At 39.5% G+C, this 27,628-nt stretch overlaps 1 protein-coding gene across 1 annotated transcript in view; it reads right to left on the reverse strand.

Moving 5' to 3' along the window:
* ANKFN1 (ankyrin repeat and fibronectin type III domain containing 1) overlaps positions 1 to 27,628 on the reverse strand; it is a 289,687-nt gene that overhangs the window by 91,507 nt on the left and 170,552 nt on the right. Inside the window, exons 6-7 of the mRNA XM_032498452.1 lie at positions 20,824 to 21,018; positions 18,959 to 19,072 (exon numbers count right to left, since the gene is read on the reverse strand). Of these exons, the coding sequence (XP_032354343.1) occupies positions 18,959 to 19,072; positions 20,824 to 21,018 (309 nt within the window). The remainder of the gene's footprint in view (positions 1 to 18,958; positions 19,073 to 20,823; positions 21,019 to 27,628) is intronic.

Here is a 27,628-nt window from a genome sequence, read left to right on the forward strand (position 1 = left end):
ACCTTTACTTGGAGATCACGGGGAAGTCTTGGCAAACTGTTTCCATTGGGTAGCTAGAACTATCCAAGTGAAAACCACTCAAATGGAATTTGCAAGAAATTATAGTCCCTCTCCCTGATTAATAAAGCAAACAAAGTATATTCTGACTCAAGAAAACAGTCATGTAGAAAGGATGAAGCCTACAGGAAGTGCTCTTCTTCCTTCGTGGACAAAACTATCTTAAGACTTAACTTCTCAGAGAAAGAAAAGAACAGGGACTTTGGAGAATTCTAGTAGGTTCCTGGTTATAACAAAGAGATGCCTCAGGGCAAAGAAAATGTCATTTGGGACCTCAACTTTCAAAACTGGCCTGGCTTTTCTCCTGCTTAATGGTTATTGTGCTCTCAGTTATTTTATTTTAAATTATATATTATTGAAATAACTGTGGATCCATTTTGATGACTCTGAAAATAGCAGAAACACTGCCTTCCTATTTTAGGAAGAAACTGAGGCCAGAGGGGTTAAGTACCTACTCAGGGTCATACAGCTAACAAGTACGGGAACTGGGAACAAATTCAAATGAATGAGGAAGAGAATTGTGATTGCTTATGTTTAAAAAATTGTACCTGTTCTTCCTTTATTAAAGTCATGCTTTAGAAAAAAAATTAGGCATAATGAGGGTATTAAGGTCATGGTTTAGTTATCGGGGGACAACTTTGCCCTAAGGAGGAAGAACAAGGTCATGAAGGCTATTTGAGTCTCACTGAAAGAGATCCTGATGGGACTGGGACACTGTGCTGCACACCAGAAATCGACACATTGTAACTGACAACACTTCAGTTAAAAAAACAAAACAAAACAAAAAGAGATGCTGATGAACATCCGTAGGGCTCTCCCCATCATGGAGCCATTAGCAATGGGGATTTATTCACATGCCACTAGGAACAGGTTTTTAAGTAAATGAGACTATAAAATGAATTCCTCTTTCCATGGAAACCTCTAAAATTATACACATTCTCAAAATAGTTTTATAATCATTTCTTATGGAAATCATCCTATTCATGGGCTTTTCCTATAGATTTGAAGAACATATTTATTTAAAAAATAAGGAATATAACACTAACAGAGACAAAAATAAAATGAAAAATTTGCTAGTGATCAGTGATATCAACAAATGAAAACAGGTTTCTTCCTATTCCTTTCCACATTTAAGTCCATGATTCACTTTGACTTAATTTTTGTGCGATGTCTCAAACTTAGGGTAGAGGTTCTGTTTTCTCCCATTCTGGACATCCAGTTAGTTGCTCATCACTATTTGTTGAAGAGATTACCTTTCCTCCATTGAATTGCTTTTGCACCTTTTTCAAAAGTTAGTTGGGCGTATTTGTGTGGCTCTGATTCTGGGATCTTTGAAGAAGCTTTTGTTTTTGTATCAGTTTAGCCATTTCCACAGAATCTGTTACACTGGTCTCTCAGGAGCTGGTTACCTTTGTAACCAGGAAGGACGCCAATACCATAGACTACACCACAACTTAGTTCTCTCTTTTTTCCCTGGCATAAATATTTTTGAAGTAGTAAAAGGAATGCAAACTTTTGCCAATTCAATAATCTAATCATAGTATTTCTGACCCCCTCCTCCTCTGTTTCTGTTTCACAAAGTCTGTGAGTAGAATGTAGTTTTTAAGAATAAAGAATCCGATTGCTGTCTTCCTCCACTATGGAGATAATGAAAGAGGGTATTCTGGTGGACCTGCATAAAATCTCTCATCATTTCCACAGGTGTCTTTATCCTAATCTACTAGCAGTTTATACCTCTGCTAATGCAAATTGGAATCCGGGTTTAACCAGAACGTCTCAAAGAAAACAAATGGAGGAAACACAGGACATAGGGAGATCAACTTCCTGTAAACATCTATGACAATTTTCAGGACACCCAGGATACTATAACGGGCCAACTAACTGACCACTATAAGGAAGTTAAATATTTAAATATAGCTATTTATGCTTCATAAAATACTTTTCTTACAAAGTTCACATTGAAAATAGTTGCAGTAATTGCAGTCACCAAAGAAAGCACCTAGACTTCGTTTTTTGTTAAAATTTAGTTCTGAGATTATTCCAGCGTAACTTATTTCTGATACAGAACTACAGAGCTGAAGTGATCCACAGAAAATACAGCCTAAAATTCTTTGTAAAAGTGTTCCAAGTTATTTTCTGTCTTACTTTTAGTCCTCTGATACTTTGGCAGTTTTGTGCCAGGAGTGGTTGGATTCCCCTTAATTCAAGCCTGTGTTTCAGAAGCCATAATCAAACACAAAGAATCCACTGATCATAAGTAAGCTCTGACCTACTACAGGACAATAAAAGCCTGTGTATATTTTAACATAAATGGAGGTTCAGTAGGATGTTACGAGGATGCCGTTTGGAGAAGAATATACCCTGACTTCATCACTCACTAGCTGTACATCTTGAGCAACTTCTTAATTTCCCTCGTCTACAAAATGAAGAGAAGAATAGATCATACCTCATAAGACTGTTGAAAGAATTAGACGAGGTAATACATAGAAAACATTTAGCTTGGCGCATAGTAAAAGCTCAATAAATACTTCCTACTATTACTGCTACCACTTCTACTTCTTTCATAAACCACCCTACGGGATAGCACTTTGTTCAAAATGCCCTGTTTGGTAGACTGTTTTCATCACATACAATTTTTTCTTTACTCTGGTAGAATAATTAACCCCTTTCCAAGATTCCATGCCCATGTCCAGGTTTGAAGGCAAATACTATAAAACACCGTTAGCCCATCAAATGTTTACTTTCGGAACCCTGAGCTGGAGAATCATCTACGTTTGGCTTCCCTTCCCTTTTTTCCCCTCTTGCCATATTCATTTGGTCTCATGCAAGAAACTTCTTGGGGGTAGTTCAAATTAACATCCTTTACTGATCAATCTAGAAAAGGCTGATTATTTATTGTCAGGCAGATACATGAGCCTTGGCAGGTTCAGAAACCAAAGCTAAAGTGATCTTATAAAGTTCCAGTTAAATCAACACAGTGATGTGCTAGTCTCATGAAGACTTTCGTGAAATTACCTCTGAAATGCTGAGTATTTTCCCACTCAGAACCTCATTCTAACTCTGTAACTTATATCAAAGATCACACTCTACCTGCTCTTAGCCTTATAAGTCTTACAAAAGCCCTTGGCCAAGAGCAATAAAATTTGACCTGACCTAATCCCGGAGTCGCAATGGATAATGTGTGTATTTTTCATTCAATAATTTAATGTGGAAATTAACTGCATGTGTCACATATCCCCCATCTTAAAGGGACAGCTTTTATGGTTCTAACGTTACACAAAAATTAAATATGTAAACACTCTTGTCATTTAAGACTCTTCACTTTCCTGATAGCTTAAATAAGCCCTACAAAACACTCCTTTGGAGAAATTTGTTATTTTATAGGATGGAAGCCTGCTCCGTGGAATTCACCCTCTATGGTCACAGAGATGACAGCAACAGATATTTGTTCTTTCTCCTTAAAAGATTTGGCACGATTTTCCCACTCTGGCTCTATTGTATTTTTCTCTCAAGTTTGTCAATGCAGGAAAAACACTGTGGAAATTTACAGAAAAAAATGTCCCCTTCCTTCTTCTTTCAGGTGAATTCTGAAGCATCCTCTACTCCTGGGCATGGGAGGGAAAGTGTCTCTACCTGGCCTCACTGTTTCCGCAAAGGCTCTCCCTTCACAGTAGTTTTCTGTCTGACTGCTACGTCTTTTTCCATTGCTTTTTCTTCTCTTGCCTCACCTTTTTCCCTCTGTAGCCCATGAACTTTATTTTTTCTTTTGATCTTTTTTTTAAATTAAATTTAATGTTTTGAATAGATCCACGTGGTTCAAATACCAAAAGGTACAAACAGTGATACAGCAACAAGCCCCTCACTTCCTCGTCTGCCATCTTCCCACTTCCCAGATTTGCCTTTCATAGGTATCCACTGTTCTTAGAGTCTTAGGTATCTTTCCAGAATTTCTTCATGTATCCTCAAGCAAATAGGAATATAGATTCCCCACCCCACCCCTGTTTTACACAAAAGATAGCATATTATATATACTCTTTTAAACTTTTTTTAAAACTTAACTTATTTTGGAGATCTTTTCCATATCAATACATAATGATTTCCACATGCTTTTTTATAGCTGCTTTGCATGGTAATTTATTTAACTGGTTCTCTATTGATAGATATTCTTTATTTTACTCTTATAAACTGTATGTGATGCAATTTACTCTTTTGTACTCTTAGAATGTTATGAATAACCTTGTACATATTTCATTTTATACATCTCTGAGTGTTCCTGCAGGATAAATACCCCTAATAAGGATTACTAGGTTAAAAGTTATCTGCATTTGTAATTTTGATTGATCTTGCCAAACTGCCCTCCATGAGGGTCACAAAAATTTACTCTTCCATCTTCATCATATGAGAGTGACTATTTCCTACAGCCTAATCTACAGTGTGTATATTAAAGCTTTTGGATTTTTGCCATTCTGGAAAGTGAAAAGTGATATCTCGGGTTAGTTTTAAATTCCATTTCTTTTATAATGAGAGAACCTGAACTTCTTTTTATATGCTTCGGAGCTATTTGTATTTTGTTCTCTATGAACCATCTTTCCCTTATTTTTTCTTATAGATTTCAAAACCTCTCTGGATGTTAGAAAAATGAGCTTATGCCTACTGTATGAAATTGCATCTTTTTAATGTTGCTTATAGTTCGTTCTGCTGAAGATAATTTTTAATGAGGTTAAACGTATTCTAGATTTTGACTCATGGTTATAAAGGCCTTTCCTATTTTAGTTGTAAAGGATTTCTCTTGTGTTTTCTTTGAGAACTTTTATGATTTTAGTTTTACATTGAAATCTCTGCTTTTTTTTTTTTTTAATAATTTATCCTGGAATTAAACTGAGACATGAATCCAATTTCATACTATTTTTTTTTTATCCAGTGGCCCTCTTATTGAATTGTACATCCTTTCCTACTGATGTGTGATACCACTTTTATCTTATACTAAATTCCTGCATTTAGAGCTACTAATGGATTTTCCCTTCTAATCCATTGGCTTATTATGTACCATTATTGCACTGTTTAGTTATTTTGGCTTTATAATATGTTAACATCATGACCTTTTGGTTAACCTAATAATAATAATGCCAACATCATCTTAAGTATCTATAGCACGGTATAATTTACAAAACATTTTTGCTTACATTACTTCATTTGTTTTTTTGGGGGGAAGTGGGGAGGTAACTAGGTTTACTTATTTATTATTTTTGTTTGTTTGTTTAACAGAGGTCCTGGGGATTGAATCCATGACCTCATGCATGCTAAGCATGCGCTCTACCACTGAGCTACACCCTCCGCCCATTTCATTTGTTTTGATTCTTATGACATCACATGGGGCAGCTGAGAGAGATGCTTCTGTTCCTATTTTATACATGAAGAAACTAACGCCCAGAGATGAAATGTTGGCCCAAGGTCACAAACAAAAAGCTAGCAGGTGGCAGAGGGATGGCTTTTCTCTTGGTTCTGTCTTTGCCTGTTCATAGTTATACCTCTCAGAATAGTTCAGATAGTCTCCAAATATCTCTTCCCACCAGAGAGCTTGTTTGTTCCCGTTGATGAACTCTATGCTATTGAGGTCTGAGTCCATGCAGGATTGTCAGCTCTATCTAAACCCTTTTGCATTGAGGAAGGGACAAAATCATGAACATCACAGAATGTTAATTAAGGGTGTGAGGAGACCTAAGAAAGCAAGACTATCCTGTTCATTTCATGAAAAAAGGGAAACTGAAGCTCAGGGAAGCTGTGGTCTCTGTGCCCAAGGTCATATGGTTTCTAAGAAGTCAGGGTCAAGTCAGAACTCAGAGAGAGTTGTTTTCCCTTGGTTTACAAATGAAGAGAAGGAGGAAAATCAAATATTATATCTCCATGTTTATAAGCACCTCCAGGGCCAGATATGACAAGTGTGAATTCATTCATTCATTCACTCAACAAATAATCATGTACCATGTGCCAAGCACTGTGCTTGTCATTGGGCTGATCATGGTGAACTAAATAAGCAGAGTCCTTGCCTTCAGGGAGAATATAGTCCAGAAAGAGAAACAGATATCGAAGAAATACTATATGGATAAAGGCATAATTACAAACTGGGAAACTTACACGGTTCTCTGAAAGAATGTAACAGCATGACAATAATTTAGACTGTGGAGTCTGGGAAACCTCCCACTGATCTACCCCCACCCCAGTCCTGCTCTGTCATGCTGTCCTTGAGGCATCTCTGTGGAGACCTAAGATTCCATGGATCTGTTTGAAAACCACTGATCTGGTCTTATTCCCTTATTTCTTCAGGGCAGAACTGTGGCTCAAAGAGGAGACATGGCTCACCCCGGGATGTCACCCAGCTAGCTGGAGCAGAACCAGGACTAGAGCAGCAGCCTCCTGACTTTCTACTATGTAAAGAATGATCTCCTAGAGCAGACTCATGCTTTCCTCCAAAGTCTGCAATGATGCCATCCTTCAGGGACCATGGGCCCCCAGGAGTGTGTGTTACTTTGACCTAAGTTACACCACGCCAAAGTCAGCACACTGTATAGAACAGACAAATCAAGATTTTGACAAACACTTGTCAAGAAGGCCAGGTAGTTTTTAGACAACAGTTTGGCTCGTTTTTCTGAGTGGCTCATCAATTATTGTACTGAAGAGTGGGATGGACGTCCCTAAACCAAGTGCACGTTTTTAGAATTTAAAGCACTTGGTAGAGTACCCTAAACCCTTCCTTCGTCAGTGGACAGCTGTTTGGCAGTCAACAGTTTGACCTAAGTTCTCTTAATGAATTGTTTCTATCCGTTGGTGTAGTCCTAAGCACAGGCTTAATCAGAAGTGGAAATGGCTGATTAGAAGAGATTTAACTCCATGTATTTGGTTAACGTGTACGCTACAGTTCCTGTGTGCCCTGCATCCATTATTCTTGAACGTGTTCCCATTTACCACGTGGGGCAGTGGGATTAGGCAGGGGTGGCAGATCTTCAACTTACTTGAATGCCATTTCTTGTTAAATTAGAGCTCCTTGACTCATTATGCTTCCCCTCACTTCTCTTAATTTCCTTTCTCTTTTCTTTGGAGTGGAGTGGAGGGGAGAATAGGAGAGTTTTAATATTATTTCCCACGTCCACATTTAGCTATTTACAACTGCGTGATGTGGAAATGATAGAAAAATCAAGGCTGATTTTAAAATGGAGGAAAAACTAGTAGAACTCTCCTTTAAAGAAATATTCCCAAATGCAGGAAAAAACTCTAAATACAGAGATGTTCATTTATAATAGTGAAATAATTGGAAGCAGCCTGAAATGCCAACAATTGAGAAAGTATATTGACACAGACCCTGTAATGTTGAGTACAGATTAAAACAATGCTTCAAGGCAAGAGGCGTGACATGGGATATGAAGTGGAAAAGGAGGCAGGAAGGTACAGTCATTAAGACTAGAGGCTCTGGAATCAATGACTGAGGATAAACTGGACTCTGGCATGGCAGCAAGTTCTCTTTGTCTTAGGTTCCCCTCACGAGGAGAGGATAATAATTGTACCTGTTCCGTAGGGCTATGTGAGGTTTAGAAGAAGCAAGAATGGCTTTAAAGCCTTGACCCAGTGCCTGGCACATGGCTTGACAAATGCTCACCATTAGTATTAACTAGATGATCTCAATTTTAATGGGTATGTCAAGAAATACTGGACATTCCTTTAAGGGGTAGATTTCTTTGTGATGTGGGACTAAGGGTGAATGATTTGTCTCTTCATTTAAAATGTCTGCTGTTTGCAATGTTCTATAATTATTATGCTGTTTTCCCTTTTTGTCACTCTACTCTTTTCATCCTGGAACAAATTTTTTTAAACTTTACTGCGCTGCTGTGTGTCTCCCTGGAGGCTGACCTCTCCGGACACATCGCCCAGGGCCTCTTGCCCCTCGGGTTCTAGTTGGGCTCATCCGGTGTCTCTGGTGGTGGGTGCATCCTTTCACACAGAAACACCTGGCTGGTGTCCCCGCTCCAGCCTTTGGCCCCTTCGTCCTTCAGGAGCAGGGGTGACAACAGCCTCCCAGTGTTGCTAGTCCTGTGTGCTTCACTGTCCCTTGTTCACTTACGAACCCTGTTCACCTCTGTAAATAATCCCTTCATTAAAATGTCTTCAGTCTTCAAGCTGAGTGTGCTTCTGTTTTCTACTGGGACCCTGGCTGATCCAAGGAGCTTACATGATTTTAATAATTGGAAAAATCTTTGTTAAGAAGCACAAAGAACCACCCTTGCCGCCCACCTCCCAAAAGGGAAGCACTCTTCATGGTGTGGAGAGGCCCCTCAGCTTCCAGACTTGAGGGTGATTATTTTTGTTTCATTTTTGAGCCCTCACATGAAATTAGGCTTCAGGCTAGAACACCTATTTCTTAGAAAAACACACTTTCTCCTGGAGAGAAATTCTAGAAAGCAGTCGCGGGCTATTGACAAACTATAATGCTGCAAAGGGGTCTGGCCAAAAAGGAATCAAGAGAAAATCTCCATGGGGAGAAGGTGGCTCAGAGAGTGGCTCATCACAGCAGTGCCAGCTGTGTGCCCCGCTGGGCAGGCAGGGAGTGAGCTGCGCCTTGAGTAGAAGCTGGCCTCTGTGGCCACTGGAAAGTCACCAGCTCTTGTGGCGTTTGGGCTCAGCCACTGCCAGGCTCCCAGGGGGCCAGGGATAGTCTGTTCACTGCAGGGGTGAGTACGGTGGAGTGAGGTGGTGATGGGGCTGGCTGAGTGGGAGAGGGGGGCTTGGCACGTCACTGTGCACTGCTCCACTGTTAAATCTTGATTGGCAGGCTGACTTGTCCTCAGGAGGAAGTGTGGGGAGGAATCTCACAGTTGCAAAGCAATAAAGAGCTGCCTGGTGGGCCTCCCTCTCCGCCAAGAGGCTTTGTAGCTCCAAAGTTCTGGAGGGGTGGGGGAGGGGGAGGAGGGAGAAAGAAGTCGCTCTCAGCTCAGCACTGATGTGATCACCTTTGCAGAAACTTTCCAGTGGCAAGTGTGTTGAAGACAGTGAGCTTGGGGGAGGCAGCACAGTACAGAAGAATGAAACTAAAGGCAAGGGGAGGGGGTCTGAGAAGAGAACGGTAAACTCCTTATAAAGGAGAAGGATGAGAGGTGAGGCTCAATAAAAGAGGGACTGGACAAAGCCAGTCAGAAACTCCAGCCTCAACACTTTGGTCAGTGACATGCCCTAGTTTCCTTATACTGTGAAATGAATTCTTATGTGGCCGAGCTTTATTTTCCCCACGAACCTCTAAGCCCCATAAACAAGGGGACTGTGTTATTACGCTCATTGTGACTCACAAGGAATTAACTGAGTACCTACCACATAAATGTGGGGCCCCATGCCGAATTTTAGGAGCACAGGGATGAACAAAAAGTCCCTGCTCATGTGAGGCTTACAGTCTGATTGGAGGGACACGTATTAAAGACATGACCACACGTTAACAACCCAGCTGCATATTAGAATCATCTTACAGCTCTTGAAAAATATCTATGCTTGGGTCCTCATCCTGCAAAGACTCAGATTTGACTGGTCTTGGAAAGGGCTCCTGGCAGACATCCTGATACTACTGTGCAGCTTAGTTTGAGAATTCCTGTTCTAAATACTCTCAGGGTTCTGTGAAACATTATTCCCATGAAACATCCAATCATGGTCAAATGAAATTTGGGAAATAACGTTATACATATATTAGGTATTAAAAACTGTAACAAGCTCTGTAAGAAAGAAACCTACCTCAACTTAAAAATAGGCCACAGAAATAAAGAGATGTTTGCAAGCTGTGAGTATTACTTTGACTAAAAGGTAAAAGACATGATAGAACTTGTAATAGGCCTGATTTATATTAAACACTAGAAAATGTTTCTCTGAAGAAATGACTCTTAATAGAGACCTGAACTATCAGTGGGCAGGGAATGGAGAGGCAGTGCTCCAGGCAAAGGGATCATCATGTGCAAATGACCTGTGGTGGGGGATGTGGTTTAAGAACAGAAAGAAGGCCAATGCTAACTGGAATGTAGGAGGTGAAGGGAAAAATGAAAAAGACAAGATTTCTGCCTTCAAGGAACTCCCCATACCTTAGAGAAAAAACATATTTCCCAAACTCCGTATACCTCTCTGGATATATGATTTTCCAAATATAACAGGAAGAAGACATTAGTGTCAGGAATAATCCTTCACCAGCTGATATAAAAACCCAGTTTCATGTGTGTCCTTACCTAGATTTCATAATTTTTTTGACATAGCAGATATGCTTTCATAAGTGGGCTGGCTTAGGCTAATGTTAGTTATTAGGTTGTATTTACTGAGCAGACAGTCTGGGTAAGAAAGAGAAGTGACTTGGAGAAGAGATTGGATCAAGATGCCAAACTGACACATGCCTGCCCAACTTTCTTCTCTCTTCAAGATCTCTTCAAAGGTAAACAAGGTATTTAAAACTATATATATTCATTAGCTGGAAAACAAAAAAGTGAGCCATGCATATCCATTTCTCCCCTCCTCATTTCCTCCTTAATGCCTAGCAACCACTAATCTGTTCTTTATTTCTATAATTTTGTTATTTCAAGAGTGTTATATAAATGCAATAATACACTGTGTAGCTTTTCTGGATTGGCTTTTTCACTCAGCATAATTCTCTGGAGATTCATCCAGGTTGTTGTGCATATCAATAATTTGTTCTTTTATCCTCCTACACTGCTTGTGGAAATGTAGTTTGGTGCAGCCATTATGGAAATCAGTACGGAGATTCCTCAAAAGACTAAAAACAGACTTACCATATAACCCAGCAAACCCACTCCTGGGCATATACCCAAAGGGAATTTTAATTTGAAAAGATACATGCACCCCAATCTTCATAACAGTCCTATTTACAACAGCCAAGACATAGAAACAACCTGAGTGTCCACTGACAGATGACTGGATAAAGAAGTGGTGGTATATTTACACAATAGAATACTACGCAGCCATAAAAAATAGTAACATAATGCCATTTCTAGCAACATGGATGGAACTGGAGATTGTCATTCTAAGTGAAGTAAACCAGAAAGAGAAAGAAAAATACCACATGATAGAATCTAAAAAACAGACAAATGAACTTATATACAGAACAGAAACAGACTCAGACATAGAAAACAAACTTATGGTTACCAGGGGGGTATGGGGTGGGAAGGGATAAACTGGGAATTTGAGATTCACAGATACTAACTACTATATAAAAATAGATAAAACAACAAGTTCATACTATATAGCATAGGGAACTATATTCAATATCATGCAGTAACCTATAATGAAAAAGAATATGAAAAGGATTATATGTATGTATATGTATGACTGAAACATTATGCTATACACTAGAAATTGACACATTATAAACTGACTATACTTCAATTTAAAAAAAAATTGTAACTTTTTATTGCTGAATAGTATTCCACAGTATGAATGTACTACAGTTTGTTTAACCAGTCACCTGTTGAGGGACATCTGAATTGTTTCTAGTTTGGGCCTATTAAAACAAAGTTGCTATAAACATCTGTGTACAGGTTTTTATACAAACACAAAATTTTCATTTTTTTATTGAATAAATGTCCAGTAGAGCAATTGGTAGGATGTGTGGTAGTTGCATGTTTAGTTTTTTAAGAAATTGCCAAACTGCTTTTCAGAGTGCCTGTATCATTTTACATTCCCACCAGCAATGTATGAGTGATCTGATATCTCCGCATCCTGGCCATTTGGTGCCGTCACTATTTAAAATTTTTTGCTACTGTGAGAGGCATGTAGTAATATTTCATTGTAGTTTTAATGAGCATTTCCCTAAAGGAAACCTAATGCATTTTTATTATGCAGCATTACACAGTGAAACATGAGCAGAGAGTATTCTAAGAGGGAAAGTAAGTACTAGTCTTGGGAAAATCAGCGTGAAAGGATCATTTGAAATGAACTTTGAATATGATAATGGCAAGTAGGGCAGAAAAGAGAAAAAGATAATTAGAGGTTTGAGGAAAATACTTAGGAAAGGAAATATAATCATAGTACACTACTTGACTCTGCAGTGTCAAAAACCTAATGCTCATAATAGTGTAAACATAGTTGACTTAACTAAAAATGGAAATACAAGTATGTTCAGAGAATAGGAAAGCATAGATGAGTGTGGAGTTATGAGAGAGTTAAATTCATTTCTGTTATAGTTATAATGGCATACATAAGACCTGAAACTGATAAATCAAAAAATAGCCATAGAAGCATATTAATTAAAGTAGATGGGTAACTATGAGAAGTAAAGGCATTAAAAGTGGCTGGCTCCGAGAGAAAGAAGGATGCGAATGATGGAGCCAATTAAGGTTGTTTTTCATTATAAATAAGCCTTTCAGTACAAATTGGTTTTTTTAATCCCTTTCTTATATCACCTTGGACAAAAAATAAATAAGTAAATAAATAAAAGGTGTACACAAAGAGACTCTCAGACTGAGTAAGGAAAATTTAACTATACACTTCTTACAAGAGACAAATGGATTGCAAATGCATGGAAAGGATGAAAATAAAAAAGACAGAAAAGACAGCAGGCAAATGGAAGCATAGAAAGTAATGCTAATTACAAATGGAAACTGAGGCAAACAGCATTAAGCAAGACAAATAAAGCAGCTTCTCGGAGATCAAAGATCAAAGGGACAAATACTTCACAAAACAGCAGGGATTTAAACAACATACACACGTTGATGCTTTATACCCAATGGAGTTAACACATTCTTTTCAAACACCAAGTATGGTACTTATTGGATTTACTGGTTAGCCACAAGGAAGGATTATTTAAAAAATCAACAGGATATAGCACATGTACAATTTTTCTTATTGAATATAAGAACTAGAAATTAACAGCAAAAAATATAGCAAAAAATATGGATATGGATAGTTAGAAGTTTAAGATGACTCCTCTGAAAGCTGGCTAGGGTGGGAATGAAACAAACTACAAATCATTTATAAATAAGTGATTATTATAGCAACAGATTTTAAACTTTTGGGATATGGACAAAACAGTAGTCAGGGGAAAAATTATAGCCATAAAATCCATAAATTAGAAAATAAGAAAAATAAAGAAAAGAGTAAATTAAGTTTTCAAATAAAAAACAAAAGTAGGAAAGAAAAATAAAAACATAAACCCACAGAAAGTAGTAGAGTTTGGCAAAGCTAAAGCCAGAAATTAATCAAATAGAAAGTAAGCAAGAAATAGATCTTATGAATCAAAAAGTTAATTCTTCAAACAAACCAATAAAATAGACAAATGTTCACCAATTCTAAAAGAAAGGACACAAATATATGGCGTTCGAGGTATTCAGGGGGTTCTAATCGAAGAGGAGGTTTGCAAATTGTGTTCAACACTGACTGCATCAATCATCACAATCCAAATGAAAGTTCCTTAATTTGGTAAAAGGCATCTACCAGAAACTTACAGTAGACATCATACTTCATGGTGAAATATCAGATGCATGTTGACAAAAGCAAGTACAAGAGAAGAATATCTGCTACCCCAGGCACTATACACAATGTAGTGGGAACCAGAATTCACATTGACTCTATCTAGTTAATGAACTGAGATCTGAAACAGAATGAAAAGTGCTAGAAAGGAAGGGACAAAATGATCCTTTCTTGAAGATGATATAAAAAAATTCATGAGATGCAAGACAATCTACTGAAAAAAAAAGTTATTACTAAGAGAGTTTAGTAAAGGAGCCAACTACAGATTTTTTAAAAATTAGAAATAGCTCCTCTACTGTCCCACAATAGCTAATGAGAATATTTTGAAAGGAGTTCACTTATGAATAGTCCCCACAACTATAAAATATATCCAGCACGAGACTTTACTGGAAAGAAGACCGATATAAATAAAATCATTAAACTTTCCTAAGTATGTAAAACTCAACTTGATTAGGAAGACATTTCGTGGATGGGAAGTCTCTCCACATTAATTTAGGAATATGATGGTACCTTCAATAAGATTTTAAAAATTAAACTTGACAAGCCAATTCTAAAATTCATTTCAAAGAGAACATATGTGCAAATATCTGAGACATTTTGAACAAGATTACCACGGGGAGGACCTGCCCTCCCAGGTGTTAAGATATACTATGAAGTTACTATATGGGCTTAGCATAGTTGTAGGCAGATTGGTGAGAAAGAGTGTGTGGATATGCAAACCTTTCCACTCCAGAAAAAAAATATTCTCACAGGTAAAAGAGATACATACAAGGATTACAACATTATACAGTACATTATATAATAGGAAAAAATATTGAACCACCTGTGTCCATCGGTGGGAGAAGATTTAAGCACATTAGGGCACCTCCATCTAGGGGAACAGGAATACTATACAACCATTTACGAGAATGAAGACCCAAACACACTGACACAGAAAGATGTGTATCATGTGTATGAGATATTGTTGAATTGACAAGAACTAGCTGTAGGATCAGACAGATAAAATGATATTAGAGCACACAAAACTATACATCTGTGTGCACGTACATATATGTGTACGTGCATCAAGGAAGGATTTGTAACGATACACTGTTAAATTCATAACAGAGATTAACGGTGATAAAGATGTGACCTTGGGGAAACCGGGAACCTGGATATTTTCTTTTACATAACCCTGTACTGGGTTGTTTGAGGGTTTAATGTTTTTTTCTAAATGAAGAAAATGCAAAAAGGATATGCTTCCCAACGTATCTGATTTACAGGATGGTCTGCAGGACGGTTGGAGAGTAAACTGGCTGGATCCTGACAGCTCTGTAACTAGTGGAGGGTGGGAGAAGGACTTAGGACGTCAAGGCTGTAGCTGGTCAGAGAAATGATTCTTGAGTAGTGTTGGCATTTCCTCACTCCCACTGGACCTGCTGTTTACACTTATCATACGTTTAGTCACTCAACTCACTTCCGCATTTTCACTTGCACGCAAAAAAATGTTAATCCACTGAGTTTCAAATCCTCTGGACGTAATATCTCCTGTCTCTCCTAGTTGCTCTCATCTGCATACTTTTGGCTTCACTCCTGCCCAAACAGGCTAAATGAAGTTATAAATATTTTTGTTTTGTGGAATTATATAATTTCAATCTAGTAATGAAGGTAGCTACCTCATGCTTATGATCAGATTAATTCTTCAATTAAATATGGAAAGTAATTATATTCTCTAATGCAAATGCATTTTTCTTGTTAGACAAATATCTTTCCAACTACAACGTATAGGAGGAAAAAAATAATAGAAGGGGTAAAAATAGCATAAATTACTAAGCAGTGTGCACCCAAGCCCTGTGAAGTTAGGTTTTTCTTAAGTCTTAGGAAAAGATGGCCCAGGTGATCAAGTCATGACCAAGCTCACATTATCATTATAAATTATCAACTCTGAGAGTTTTAATGTACAAATGGTGGACTTTCCCTCCTAGAAGCTGCAGTGTCCCCAGATATCTCCCTAGAATTCTTTGGCTTCCTCTCCTGCTGAGAAAGAAACTGGAGATGGTGGTTGGCAGAAGCAGATACCCTACCAGCTCCTGAAAGGTCCTGTCAATCTCTGCGAGGCAAAATGCTCTTTAACTTATTTTTTAAAATGCCATCCAATGAAGAGCAGTGAAATAATTTGCTATTAAAGCCTGTGCAGGGAGGAAGTAGGGTGGAGGTCTCTAATCTGTTAGGGAACAAGGTGGGAAGAAAGGCGGGGAAGGGCACGACCCAAACCAGGGTTCTGCTCACAGATACTGGAGCAACTACTGCAGCAGCTTGTAACTGGCAGACTCTTAAGGTGTGACCACTTTGAGGCAGGCTTTAAGAAAAAAAATGTCAGAAAATAATTCATCCTCAGGATGGAAAACAGATGCTGCACTGCACCTGTTAAAGGACACCCTCCTGTTGGCTCCCCGTCTTGCAAAGAGCAGTAAGATCACTGTGGAAAAGGTGTTTCTGCTTTGGGACTACAGAGAAATGACATACTCTTTGCAAATGAGAGCTCCAGGTAGGTCACCCAAGACAGGAGAAAATGTGGAATGAAGCTCTGGCAATTGTCCAAAGGATCAAAGCCTCTGAAATAACCCTAGTTTTTCTCTGTAAGTCATGAAGATTGGTGAGATGGGACCAAAAGATGCAAGTGCTCTTTGAATCCAAGGAGGAGAACACCTGGAAACAAACCGTAGCTCTTTTAGCTCTGTTTTCCTGTTTTCACGGAAGATGCAGGCAGAAAAGTTCAGGGAGTGTCTGAACAAAACTGTTTTCTGAGTTTTAAGCTGAAATTGACTCTTCTAATCTCCGAGTTGGGATGGCAATTGGCCGAGTGCATGACCCCGGGGGCCTGAAGAAGGCATATCAAGAGATGCTCTTAAAAAGATTTCCGGATATTAACAAACTTTCCGGTGGGGTGGGGGTAGCATGTTGATGAGTTGAGTGTAAACAAGAAGAAACAGAAGGATTCAGATTTTCTTTCAAGAACTGGCTTAAGCATGAAGGGGGAAAACATCCAGTTGTCAAAATAGGCTTGAGGTTTTGCTGAACCCAGAAATTCTGGAGAACAGTTATGTTTTTGCCAAACCCTAAATACTGCAGGGTTAAGCCTTCCCTCTAACCAATTGGATAATTGCCGTTTCATTCTGTGGATTTCTGAATTGTTTCTTCTTTTTTTAAAGCAAACAAAATAATTAGCCTTGTCTCAGGGTAATTTTGCTAATATTTCCATAATTACATAATTACTTCAACCCTGATTTAAAAACTGTCCTACCGTCTCAGGGTACAGTAGGCTGGCAGCTGTTTTAAATAACCCTTGAGAGCGGTCAGGTTAAGAACTCAATTTACGACCTTAAAAATTAACACAAGGAAGCCTTCTCCACAATGCAACAGACAATTCTATTTATAATGCTTAATTAAGACCCTCCAGTCACTAAGAGAACCCACTTGTGACCTTTCACTTCAACAGCACCCAAACGCAAATCTCCTGAGATGATGTGTGCTAATGCGTGAATGTTGATGGAATTTGCTGGCATGATGGTCAAGTATTAAAGAGCTGACAGTCTGGATAAATTAGCTCCTGATAGCTCAGTCATCAAATGTAGGAAGACAATGTCAAGTTGGGCAGCACTGATGAAACCCTTCATCAAAGCCCTGAGCTGGAGAGAGGGAGAAAGTGAGGAGGCCTGCCCATGTCTGATGTTGCTCTGCAAACATTTGCTCTGAATTTCAGGAAGTCTCAGCAACCAGGAGAACGTACCAGAATTGTATCAAAGGATGGCTGGGGGCAGCCATTCTTGGTGGCTTCATTTAGCTGCAGTTGCTAGTAGCTTCAGGCTACCTTCTCTTAGAGTGATTCAGAAAACCCAAAGTGAAAACCAATTCAAAGCTATTTTACTCATGATATTACAAACACAGTGGAGTTATCTGGAAAATTCCAAGTACCTCAGAAAGCTATGTGGGTGGAGTAATGTTTGCAGACACAGGAGGTTCTCCTGGGAACAGCCCCTAGGAAGGAGAAAGGAAGGCATATGCTACTTGGACATTTTTGCGGCCCAAGGCTCAGTAGTGACCTGAACAGAGAAAGCCTGCGTGGTGGCCTGTCATCTTGCAGTATGTGTAGAGAGTTCTATCAGGTTTTAGGACTGCTCAGGGTGCTTTCGTATATCCTCATCAATCAGGAAAACATTTCTTTCGCTTTTGCCCACCACATTCAAGAGTCAACATAATGTGGTATTTCTGGTTCTTCTGTGAGTCTGTAGGCAAGTCCTTAACTTCATTGCTTCAAGTTTTTTTCATCTGCAAAGTGGGAACCACAACAGTATCTACTTATAGGGTTGTTGTGAAGAATAGAGCCTTATAATGCATATAAAGGCTTTCAACAGTGCCTGGCGCACATGCAGGTGCTCTGTAAGCCTTGGCTTTATCATTGTAACTTTTCCATGAAATCTTTCTCCTGTGAGTGTTCTCTCTCCTTGCTCAGAGCTGCTGTAGCTGTCAGGTCCAGCTGTCATGGCCTCTCTCCTGAACCGCTCCCTAATTCGTTTCTTTATTCTATGTCCACATCTCTTCCAATACATCACACAGTGTTGTTAAAATTTTCAGGTCTCTCTCTGACCTTGCTTCCGTCTTGTTCAGTGGTCTGCGGAGTCCATCAGATAAACCCCAGTCTCTTTAGTCTTGACTTCAAGCCTTATTCCACACCTACGTCCAGACCCTAGTTTCACTCTCTGATGGTACATTTCACCGTGCTTTCTCAAGAACCCTGCCCTCCCCTGGAGCCACTGCAAACTCCCTCACTCTCCCCTGTTTGCTCTCACTTTTACACCTGTGTCCACTGTTCCCTGTTGCACTTGGAGTTCACGTACCTCCCAGTGTCGTCTGGTTCGAACCCCAGCCATCCTTGAAAGCTAGGCCCAAATGCCACCGCTCCCCCGGGGCCTCTCTGATTCTATCACTTACCCACCTCTCTTTCTTTTCTGACCTCCAACGTTGTCGTTATTTTAACTCTCAACCTTCCTTACCTATTACAGCTATTGGTTTGCACGCCCCCCATTTATGTTCCATATCTCAGCCTCTAAGCCCCTCAAATCAGGCTGATTCTTTACTGTGTCCTACTCAGTCCCGCCCCTAACCATACGCTATGCTGGGGCAGGCCCTCTGCGAACGGGAATGGAATACTAGTATTAATATTGAGTCTGAGACATATGCTCAGTCGCCTTAGTGCCGTGTGTGTGAATGCCTATGGAAATATTTCAATTTCAAAAGTAAATGGGATGAAAAAAAATCCCAGCAGCGGGAAAAACAAACATATGAAATGCACAATTGAGCCCCAAACAATAGATTGTTTTTTTTTAAGAAGGAGCAGTGAAAAAAGTGTCTGGAGTTCCAGTACCTTTATATCTGGTTACTACAGCTGCGTTGACGCTCAGAGGCTCTTGAAAGCTGACAGTGAGTGATGTGCTGCTGGTTACCGTGAGACAGGCATTGGCTGGCACCTCGGGGGCTCCTGGGACAGAAGGAAAAACACAAGGATCTTAACACAGCAAATCCTTTTCAAACAATGTGCCTGCCTCTTCAAAGGATACCCTGAAACACACACTATGGAAACATTTGTTTGTAGAGCCTAATAGCTTTTGCTTTTGAACATTTTCATCAGAAGTCTCCATGGCCTTTATTTGTTGCCATTGTGGTCTTATTTGAGCATTAGAACATCTTCTGAAGGGGTAAGTAAGACCAGTTAAGCCTTCCTAAAGTATCTTGGAACACAATAGGAGTTTTGGGCTTGGACCAGTGGGGAGGAGGCCAGAAAGTGTTAGCAGGAACCGACGTTGTAGAGAGAGACTGGTCTATTTCATAAGGGACTTCCCTGTAAATCATTTCATTAGAGCCTTTTTGCATCCCTGTTGGGTAGAAAGAATGAGTAACAGTATTCCACTGTTAGGATGAGGAAACCGCAGCCCAAAGAGGCCAAATTACTGATTCAAGGACACACCGAAGACACAGGTAGGATGAAAGGCCGTGGCTTCAGATGCCCAGTTCTGGGCTCTTCCCAGTATGAAGTGCTAACTCGCCTGGCTCTCACAAAGCATCCTATTACATCAAGGAGGAGTTTTCTAAGAAAGAATTCATGGGCAAATGTCACGTCCACTAACTTCATGTTTTAAAGGACTTCTGATATTTCTAGGAATTTTTTAACATCCAGAAGATATTTTGCAGTTTAGAATTTTTTAAAATGGCATCAAGTCCAAAAATTTGACTGATTCTTGTATTAATCTGTCCTAAACAAGGTACAACAGTAAATGCATTTATTAAAACAAATTGCTGAATGCCTTTTATTAAAAAAAAAACCAAAAAAAAAACATGTACCAGCATTGCTGAAGAGATGGTTAATGTTAGAAGTGAGCTTTCATTAACGCTGCTTCAGCTATTTGCTTCAAGGGAAAGGATCAGGCCTAGATTTGGCATTTCGTATACAACACTAGGTCAGAGAACAAGAATTTCACTGCTGTTGGTGTTTGTTTATATCACAAAGCAGAGACAGGTAATTCCCAAACTAATGAACTGGCCTTTTCCTTACTGATATTTAAATTTTCAAGTCTAATTTTGTTGTTGTCATTGTTGTTTAAATAAGATCACTTTGTTGTAAGAGTTTAATATTTCACAAGTATTGGGATTTTATAGGAATTCTTAAATCAGGGGCAGCACTAAACAGTACCTTCCAGTGCTAATGAGTATTATCTTGAAACAAGGCTTTTCTTAAACTAACAAGAAGACTTGGTAAAGAGAACGGAAGTACAGACAAAAGCATAGTTAATGGGTTGATTGTCCTCTGTTGCCTGTAGTAACTACGCTTAGTTTATATAAACTGTAGATAGCAGAGCTGAAAACAACTTAAACTTGAGTTTGAAGCATTTTTCCACCTCCTACCTCCGCAAATACAGCCACTTAGGGCATCAGAGCATGCAGGTCATTAGGTATCGGGGTGCGGCGGGTGGAAAGTGCTAGATGAGTGTGATGTGGTGGACAGAGGCCAGCAGCACCGAAGCCTCACGGCTGTGGTGAGAGAACCCATGAGGAGTCAGAAAATCCCGCAAGACAAAAGGTCCTTTTACAGCCTCCCAGAGCCCTTACTCCAAATAGGCCGACCAGGGCCATCCATGACCCGGTAGAGTTGCAAAAAATCAGGAAAAGGAGGCCTGGCTGTCTCAGATCAAGGTTTGGTCTAGTTCAATGCACGAGACCTCTGCTTGTACTCACTGGCGTGTTCAAAGCCGGTTTTCATGCGTCTGTAGAGTCGGTACCTCCACTCCCAAGCTTTCAGCTGCTTCTCTTTCTCTGTGTTGTCCAGGCTGAATCCTTCATGCTCCACCTGAGCAGACAGCTCGCTCACCCTCTCCTGGGCTTCCTGCACCAGCGTGTGGAGGTGCATGGCTCGGCTTTCCAGGCTGACAACTGAAAGGAAAGAAATGGGGTGACTCCTTCCTTTCCAGGGAAATGATGCTTCGTTGGCAGGCTATCTGGGAATCGACTATGGGTTTTTAACAATGCCTGGGGCAAGTGGAATCTCTGTTCATTAGTAACTATCTTACTGTGAGAAAGTCCAACTGGTGACACCACTGGATTAAATAGTAAATCCATCAATGTAAGGTATTGCCCCTGGCCCGAATAGCTGCTTAGAACAGCTCATCAGAATTCCACTAGGAGGAGGACAGTTAATTAGGGTTAACAGTTAATCAGAATTCCACTAGTATGAGGACCACTTCTGCACATGTTTGTTTCCATGATTTTCAGAGGGACAAACACTTGGGGCAGAAGATCTGTAGAGCTAGGAAGGCCTTAAGAAGAGTCATCCATGAGGCAAGTTGTATTCTGCTGAAGATGTGTGTTTTTGTTTTTTTTTTTTGTCGTTTTGGGTAGAACCTGATTCAGATTTTCTGTTCTTGTCATATTCTTCCCTGCTTCTAGACATCTTCATATGTGTGTCTTAGTGGTAATTTTGTTGTTATTAATCAATTTATTTATGGCTAACAAAGGATTCCGCTATTGCTGCCACAGTAGAACTAATGAGTTCTGATGGCTGGACGGCTGGGCTGTGATCAGACACTGCCCTTTGATCAGTATGACCTTTGACGGTTTCTGGAGATGCCTGCGCCCCAGAGAGCAAGTAATAATACTAGCTCCTCTCACCGAGAGAGGTGGTCAAGCTTGATATTTCTGCTCGAAGTCAAAGTGTGATCGTCTTTATTTGATTCACATCGTGTTGTTTACCCAACCTGCCCTTGTGTGAGTGAACGTTCGTGTCAGTGATAGAATATCTCACATTCTTGTGTCAGGTTGGGAGTCTGCACGGGTGGCCACTGGGTCACTTGAGTGGAGCCCTTCTTGGTTAGTGATAAAGAAGTGAGGACAGCCTCAGCATGTGCGTGCAGTAGAGGATCACACAAATAACGAAACGGATCAGAAGCAAGCTCTTTCCATCTGTCGCCGACATGTGTTTGACTCTCTCTCTGACTAAAACTCTATTTCCCCCTGGTGGGTGGGAAGGAAATCCAACCCTTTCATTCTTCTAATTAAGAGGGAAAATACTGTGAAGATAACGCGAGTGAAAATTTGCTAGGTGTATTTTGAAATGGAAATTAGGTGGTTATATATTCATATTCTGTTGTGTTCATAGGCATGCTTGCATTAATTACAGGAAATGAATACTAATTGATGATTGCTTCCCGCTCACCGTCAGTCTAAATGTATTTATAGGTGAGGTCAATGAAAAATTAGTGGAATCTTTTTCTTTGACTTTCTTTCTTCTTTCTTTTTAAAGTTGCTGTTTAGAACACTCAGGACTGTGTTTTGCTGCAGATTTGTCATGGTTAATGAATGTTGTTGTAGCAGTCAATCATGCACTCTAAATACTGTCACACTTCTTTTTTTTTTTAAAGCCTCAGTCATGAGCCATGACAGAAAAATAAACAAACAAATATAAAGCTAAAAAACTCTTTCACTGAGCAGCTACACTAGGCAGAATCCCCTGGGAAGGCTAAAGGAGGCCAGAATAAATGATAATGTAAGTGCTGTGGATATAGGGAAGCAAGGATGGTGTATGAACACGGAGGTTCTGGAGAAAAAAAATACACACACACACACATACATGCAGGCGCATACTCCTGTGGAAAAATTGGCAATATTAGTAGCCTCAAGGTGCAATTTCCTGGAGCAGTGAGATTGACAAGTCAGTACTAAATGCTGTTAATTTAACTAACTTCAGATTAATGGTAGAGTCTGCTGTGACTGAAGCCCTCAAACACAGTCTCATTATAGCCTTGCTGGGAAGGCCCTAAATATAGGCATTGACAGTTTAAAACAAATTCGTATACGTTTGTGTATTTTTAGACATAGGTTAGGCGTCAGAGTTTGTGTCACAGTTTTCAGGTTGATTAATTGACCCAGTAACTGCACCCTCTACCCACTCCCCCCTCCCTTCTTCCACTCCAAATTATGGAGAAAATGGGGGAATTGTCCTTGCTAAGTCATTCAGTGAGCTTTTTATTGTACGCCTGATGTTTGAATTGCATGCATGCGTCAACACTTGGGTGATAGACACATGATTTATAAAAATAAATTTTTCTAATACTATGAAATCCCCCCTATTAATTTTTATATCCACAACAGTTATTACTGGTGTGAATTCCAGGTGGCATTTCAGATGGACAGCTTCTCTTGAGCTGTGCTGGGCTCCCCCTGAAATTTCTCCCGCTTTTCCCAGTACAACACATTTTGTTTCTAGACTTCCCTTTACTCCCAGGCTTCAGACTTGATGCCATTTGCGTTCTAGGGGTAAAGGGATTCCACATCTTCAAGATGTAGGGATTTCAACTCTTCATAGACTGACAAGGAAGATACATAGAGTTTTACAGCCAAGGGCATTTTCCAAGGTCATCTAGATCCCTGTGCTTCTCAAAATGAGATACCTAACCTGCAACATAATATGGTGATGGTGTTGAGGGGGTGCAGTGGGCACCTCTGAAGCCACAGAATAAATACGTCAACATTTCCATGCAGATTTTGGTGAAAGCACATTATTTAGAAGTTGAAACAAACACTTTCATGACGAAGAATGGAACACTTTCCTAAAAAATGATGATTAAAAAAAAAAAATAAGAGAGACTTCATAGATGTCTCTTTTTTTTTCCCTTTCTAGGCTAAGTCCCCAGGTGCTCCTGGGAATATGTATACTCAGCTTGCTTCTGTTAGAGGTAATTTTTCTAACAGAAGCAAGTAAGAGAAGCACTAACTGAGCCAGTGGTTTCAAACCATTTCATGAAGCAAATCTTCTATTATTTTTATTCTATGGATTTTTTAATAGTCTAATAAAATACTCTCTTTTGAAAGATTTTCTTTATTGACTACCAAACCAACTGACTTAAAGTAATCATTTTTCCTCTCTATTAATAATGACCTCTAAAACAACCAGTAGAAGCATCTGTTCAGTATTGGCTGATCAAACCTAACAAACTGGGTTAATATTTTAAGGGAAGGCCAGTAAATACAATAATCATATTAGGCTATGTGGCCTTAAGTAATGATGTGATAGGTTAGGCTTTTTGACACCTTGGAAATTTTTCTGGGAGCCCCATTCCTATTTTTGCCTCCCCTCCCGCCAGAATGAGGACCTTTTCAACCCCCTTATTTTTAAAGATGAAGAAACTGATACCCAGGGAGGTGGGATGATGATTCAAGAGTTTCTTAAAAACCTTAAAAAACTCGGTGAACTTCCTCTAAATCCAAATGGAATGCAAACCAACCTATTGTTTATATATGCATTGTAGTTTTCCAGTTGCCTGATTCTATTGGGCAGAAGATGGGTGAACTCATTCTGGTTGGTTGGACGTAGAAACTGGAAAGGCTAATAATGTCTACTTTATGATTGATTTTCCCGTCCATCCACATCTCTTATTCTTGGATCCATTCCCCTTTCACTTCTACCCTCTGGATATTTTCCCCTTGAGTCCAGAACTCCTGGATATGTTTGCCAGGTTTGGTCTTTTCTCTCTTACTACAGTTGATTCCTTCTCCAGCCAAGCAACTATCCCTCTGCACAGCCACAGCCAGCACAATGGAGGGTCTGTGAGTGTGTGGTGGGCAGTCCGGCTGGGGCAAGACCACTTGGCGGCTCCTGAATTAGGCTCCATGCTATTGTGGCGTTTAATTATCAACAGCATTTCTACCACCCAGTGTTTCTGAGTGGGTATTTGTTATAAGACCTGCCCAGCTAATTAACTGCAGGGTGGGGGTGGGGGAAGGGCAGGAACTTGGTGTTCAAAGAACACAATTACGGTTACTGTTTAAATCCCGAGATAAATAATAATCAGACGGAGTGGATTTTCTTCACCATCTGAATCTAACCTACTGATTGCCAATTACTTACTGGCCTTACTCTTTCTTAGTTTTGCCCTTACCCTGCAGTTGGTGAATTTGGGCCTGGCTGATGAATGCGTAAAGCTTTGAAAATACATTGAGGGTAAAATGTCAACTAATTTTAATTTGGCTTGCTTAAAAAAATAAATACGTTCGCCAATTGCTAATGATACGCCACCTTGCAACTTAGTGACAACTTTTCTATTGTTATTAGCATTTTCCTTGTTTTTATTGATGAGAAAAACGAGGCACTAAGACAACCATTTAATCTCAGGGTTAGAAGGATCGTTACAACCAGCCTTAGGTGCCTCTTCCGACAGTACCCTTGGTACCCTTGGTCCTGTATGATTTCCTTCGTGAGAGGAACTCACGTCTCACCAAGGCAGCCTTGTGATAATCTTATATATAGAAGGTTCTCAATTTGCAGAGGTTTGTATTATTATTATTATTACGTGCATTGGTCTGTGTTATATTTTTTAGAGGCACACAAAAATAAACCAAATACTTGTTTTTATAAAATAGCTCTGTGTTCTTCCATCAAAAACAAAACAAAAAATCTCCTGCCCCAGATAAAAATTTTCTGTTCTAGCTACCATTCAAAAATACATACTAAGTGGTGTCAATTTCAACCCTATTTGTTATTTCAAAGGAGAAAACAGGGTCACCTGGGTATAAACCTTTCACTGTAAGCCAATATCCTCTGGGCAACCAAGAATAGCAGTTAATAAAATTTATCTTTGCTAATCATAAGTGACAACCTTCTAACAACCTCACAACTGACTTGTTTCCTGGTAGGAACGTCAAAAGAAACAACATAGAGGTATTCCAATAATTAAATATTTTTTAAATTCAAAAACTCTCATACCAGCAAAACTCAAAACATAAATTTTGCAATTTACCCGTTTCGCTACGGTTCAAGACTCAAAATTCACTTTGGCTTCACTTGGGTATCAACCTGTTGTCTTATTTTCAGGTTTTTTTCCAAGGACTTTGAGAGTGTGGTTTCAAAAAGGTTTCAGCGATTTGCAGATTAAACGTTCCGTTTTCATTACTGTCAACTATCTTCTCCTAGAATTCATTCCATCCTGGACATGGGGCTCTGGAACATTTTTCTCTGCTACTTTTGGCAGAATGTGGCTCCACAAAGCCTATATTATATAGTTTCAGTTGTAACTGTTGCTCTTAAGAAGCCAGAGCCATTGACAGAGAGAGGGACTTCCTGCCTAGGCCTCCTAAACTCCAGGGGCCAGTGGACATTTTCTCTAAAACAAACACAGAACACCTGAAGAAATTATTTAGAAAATCCAAAGTAGATTACCCAATGATGTCACAGGGAGTTTAAATGTGAAATCAGATAACTGTATCTTCTGCTAATTTTTCAGTGCTGTCCAACAGTAATACGGTGTGAGCCACACCATTTAAAATTTTCTAGCAGTGACATTAAAAAAGCAAAAACAAAGAGGTGAAATTACTTTTCATAATATACTTGAGTTAACTTAATAGATCCAAAATATTATCATTTCAACATGCAATCAACATAAAATTATTAATTAGATATTTTATATCCTTCTTTGTACCTAAGCCTTGAAAATTCAGTGTCAGTTTTACATTTAAGACACATTTTAATTTGGACTGGACACATTTCAAGTACTCCACAGTCATAGGTGGCCAGTGTCTCCTATGGTGGACAGTGTATTTTTAGAACATAAAATCCTACAAACTTTAAAAAGTGCTTATATTGGGCAGTGTTTTCACAACACAAACTATACAGTAGATGGGGTCAAATATTTCAGCTCTTTACCAGAAAATCTGGGGTGGTTTTATTTTGTGTCTGAGACTTATATTGGTTAACAGTTTTTTGTTTTGTTTTGTTTTTTAACCATTTACAATGTGCCAGAGAAATGTTTTAAACCTATGACATTTAATTCTCAACAATCCCAGAGAGGTAGTGGGATAGCCAGCCTCCAGGAGGGCCCCAAGTGATGTGTATCTCCTGGTATTCGCACCCTCCAACACTGTACCAGGGCTGGTCTATGCTGGTCTTCAAGATCGATGAGATTCAGCAGAAATGAGAACATGTCACTTCTGATACTAGGTCATAAAAGAGACTGTTGCTTCCATCTTGGCTAGTTCTCTCTCTCTTTCCCTTTCTCAGATCATTTGCTCTGGGGGAAGCCAAATGCCATGTTAGGGAGCAGTGCTGTGTGGAGAGACCACTGCAGGAAGGGACACAGGTCTCACCAACAGTCACTCAGCAAGCTTGGAGGTGGATCCTCTAGTTCAAGCATGCCTTAAGATGATAGCAGTGGTTATGCTGGAGGAACTTAGGGACGGGAACCTAGACCATCTATGTATCTATGCATGTACACACGAATGTGTTGGGTGCGCTGACCAAGGTGTCTTTTAACTTTATAATGTTCTAATTTTTGATGAGGAGAATATATTCTGTGTTGCATGTATATTAAAAATATAAAAACAAAAGAATGAAAGGACAATTATCGACTCTTGAAGAGCAAGTGACTGGAACTTAGTCTGTGGCCACCTGATGGCTAAATAATTATTCAGAAGCAAAGGATAAACGCAGTCGACATTTGGTAAAACCATTCCCTTCAAAATTAATAATATATTCACACCCTTCAAAAGAAGTAGA

Source organism: Camelus ferus, chromosome 16 (assembly GCF_009834535.1).
Source record: "Camelus ferus isolate YT-003-E chromosome 16, BCGSAC_Cfer_1.0, whole genome shotgun sequence".
In the NCBI taxonomy this organism is placed as follows: Eukaryota; Metazoa; Chordata; class Mammalia; order Artiodactyla; family Camelidae; genus Camelus; species Camelus ferus.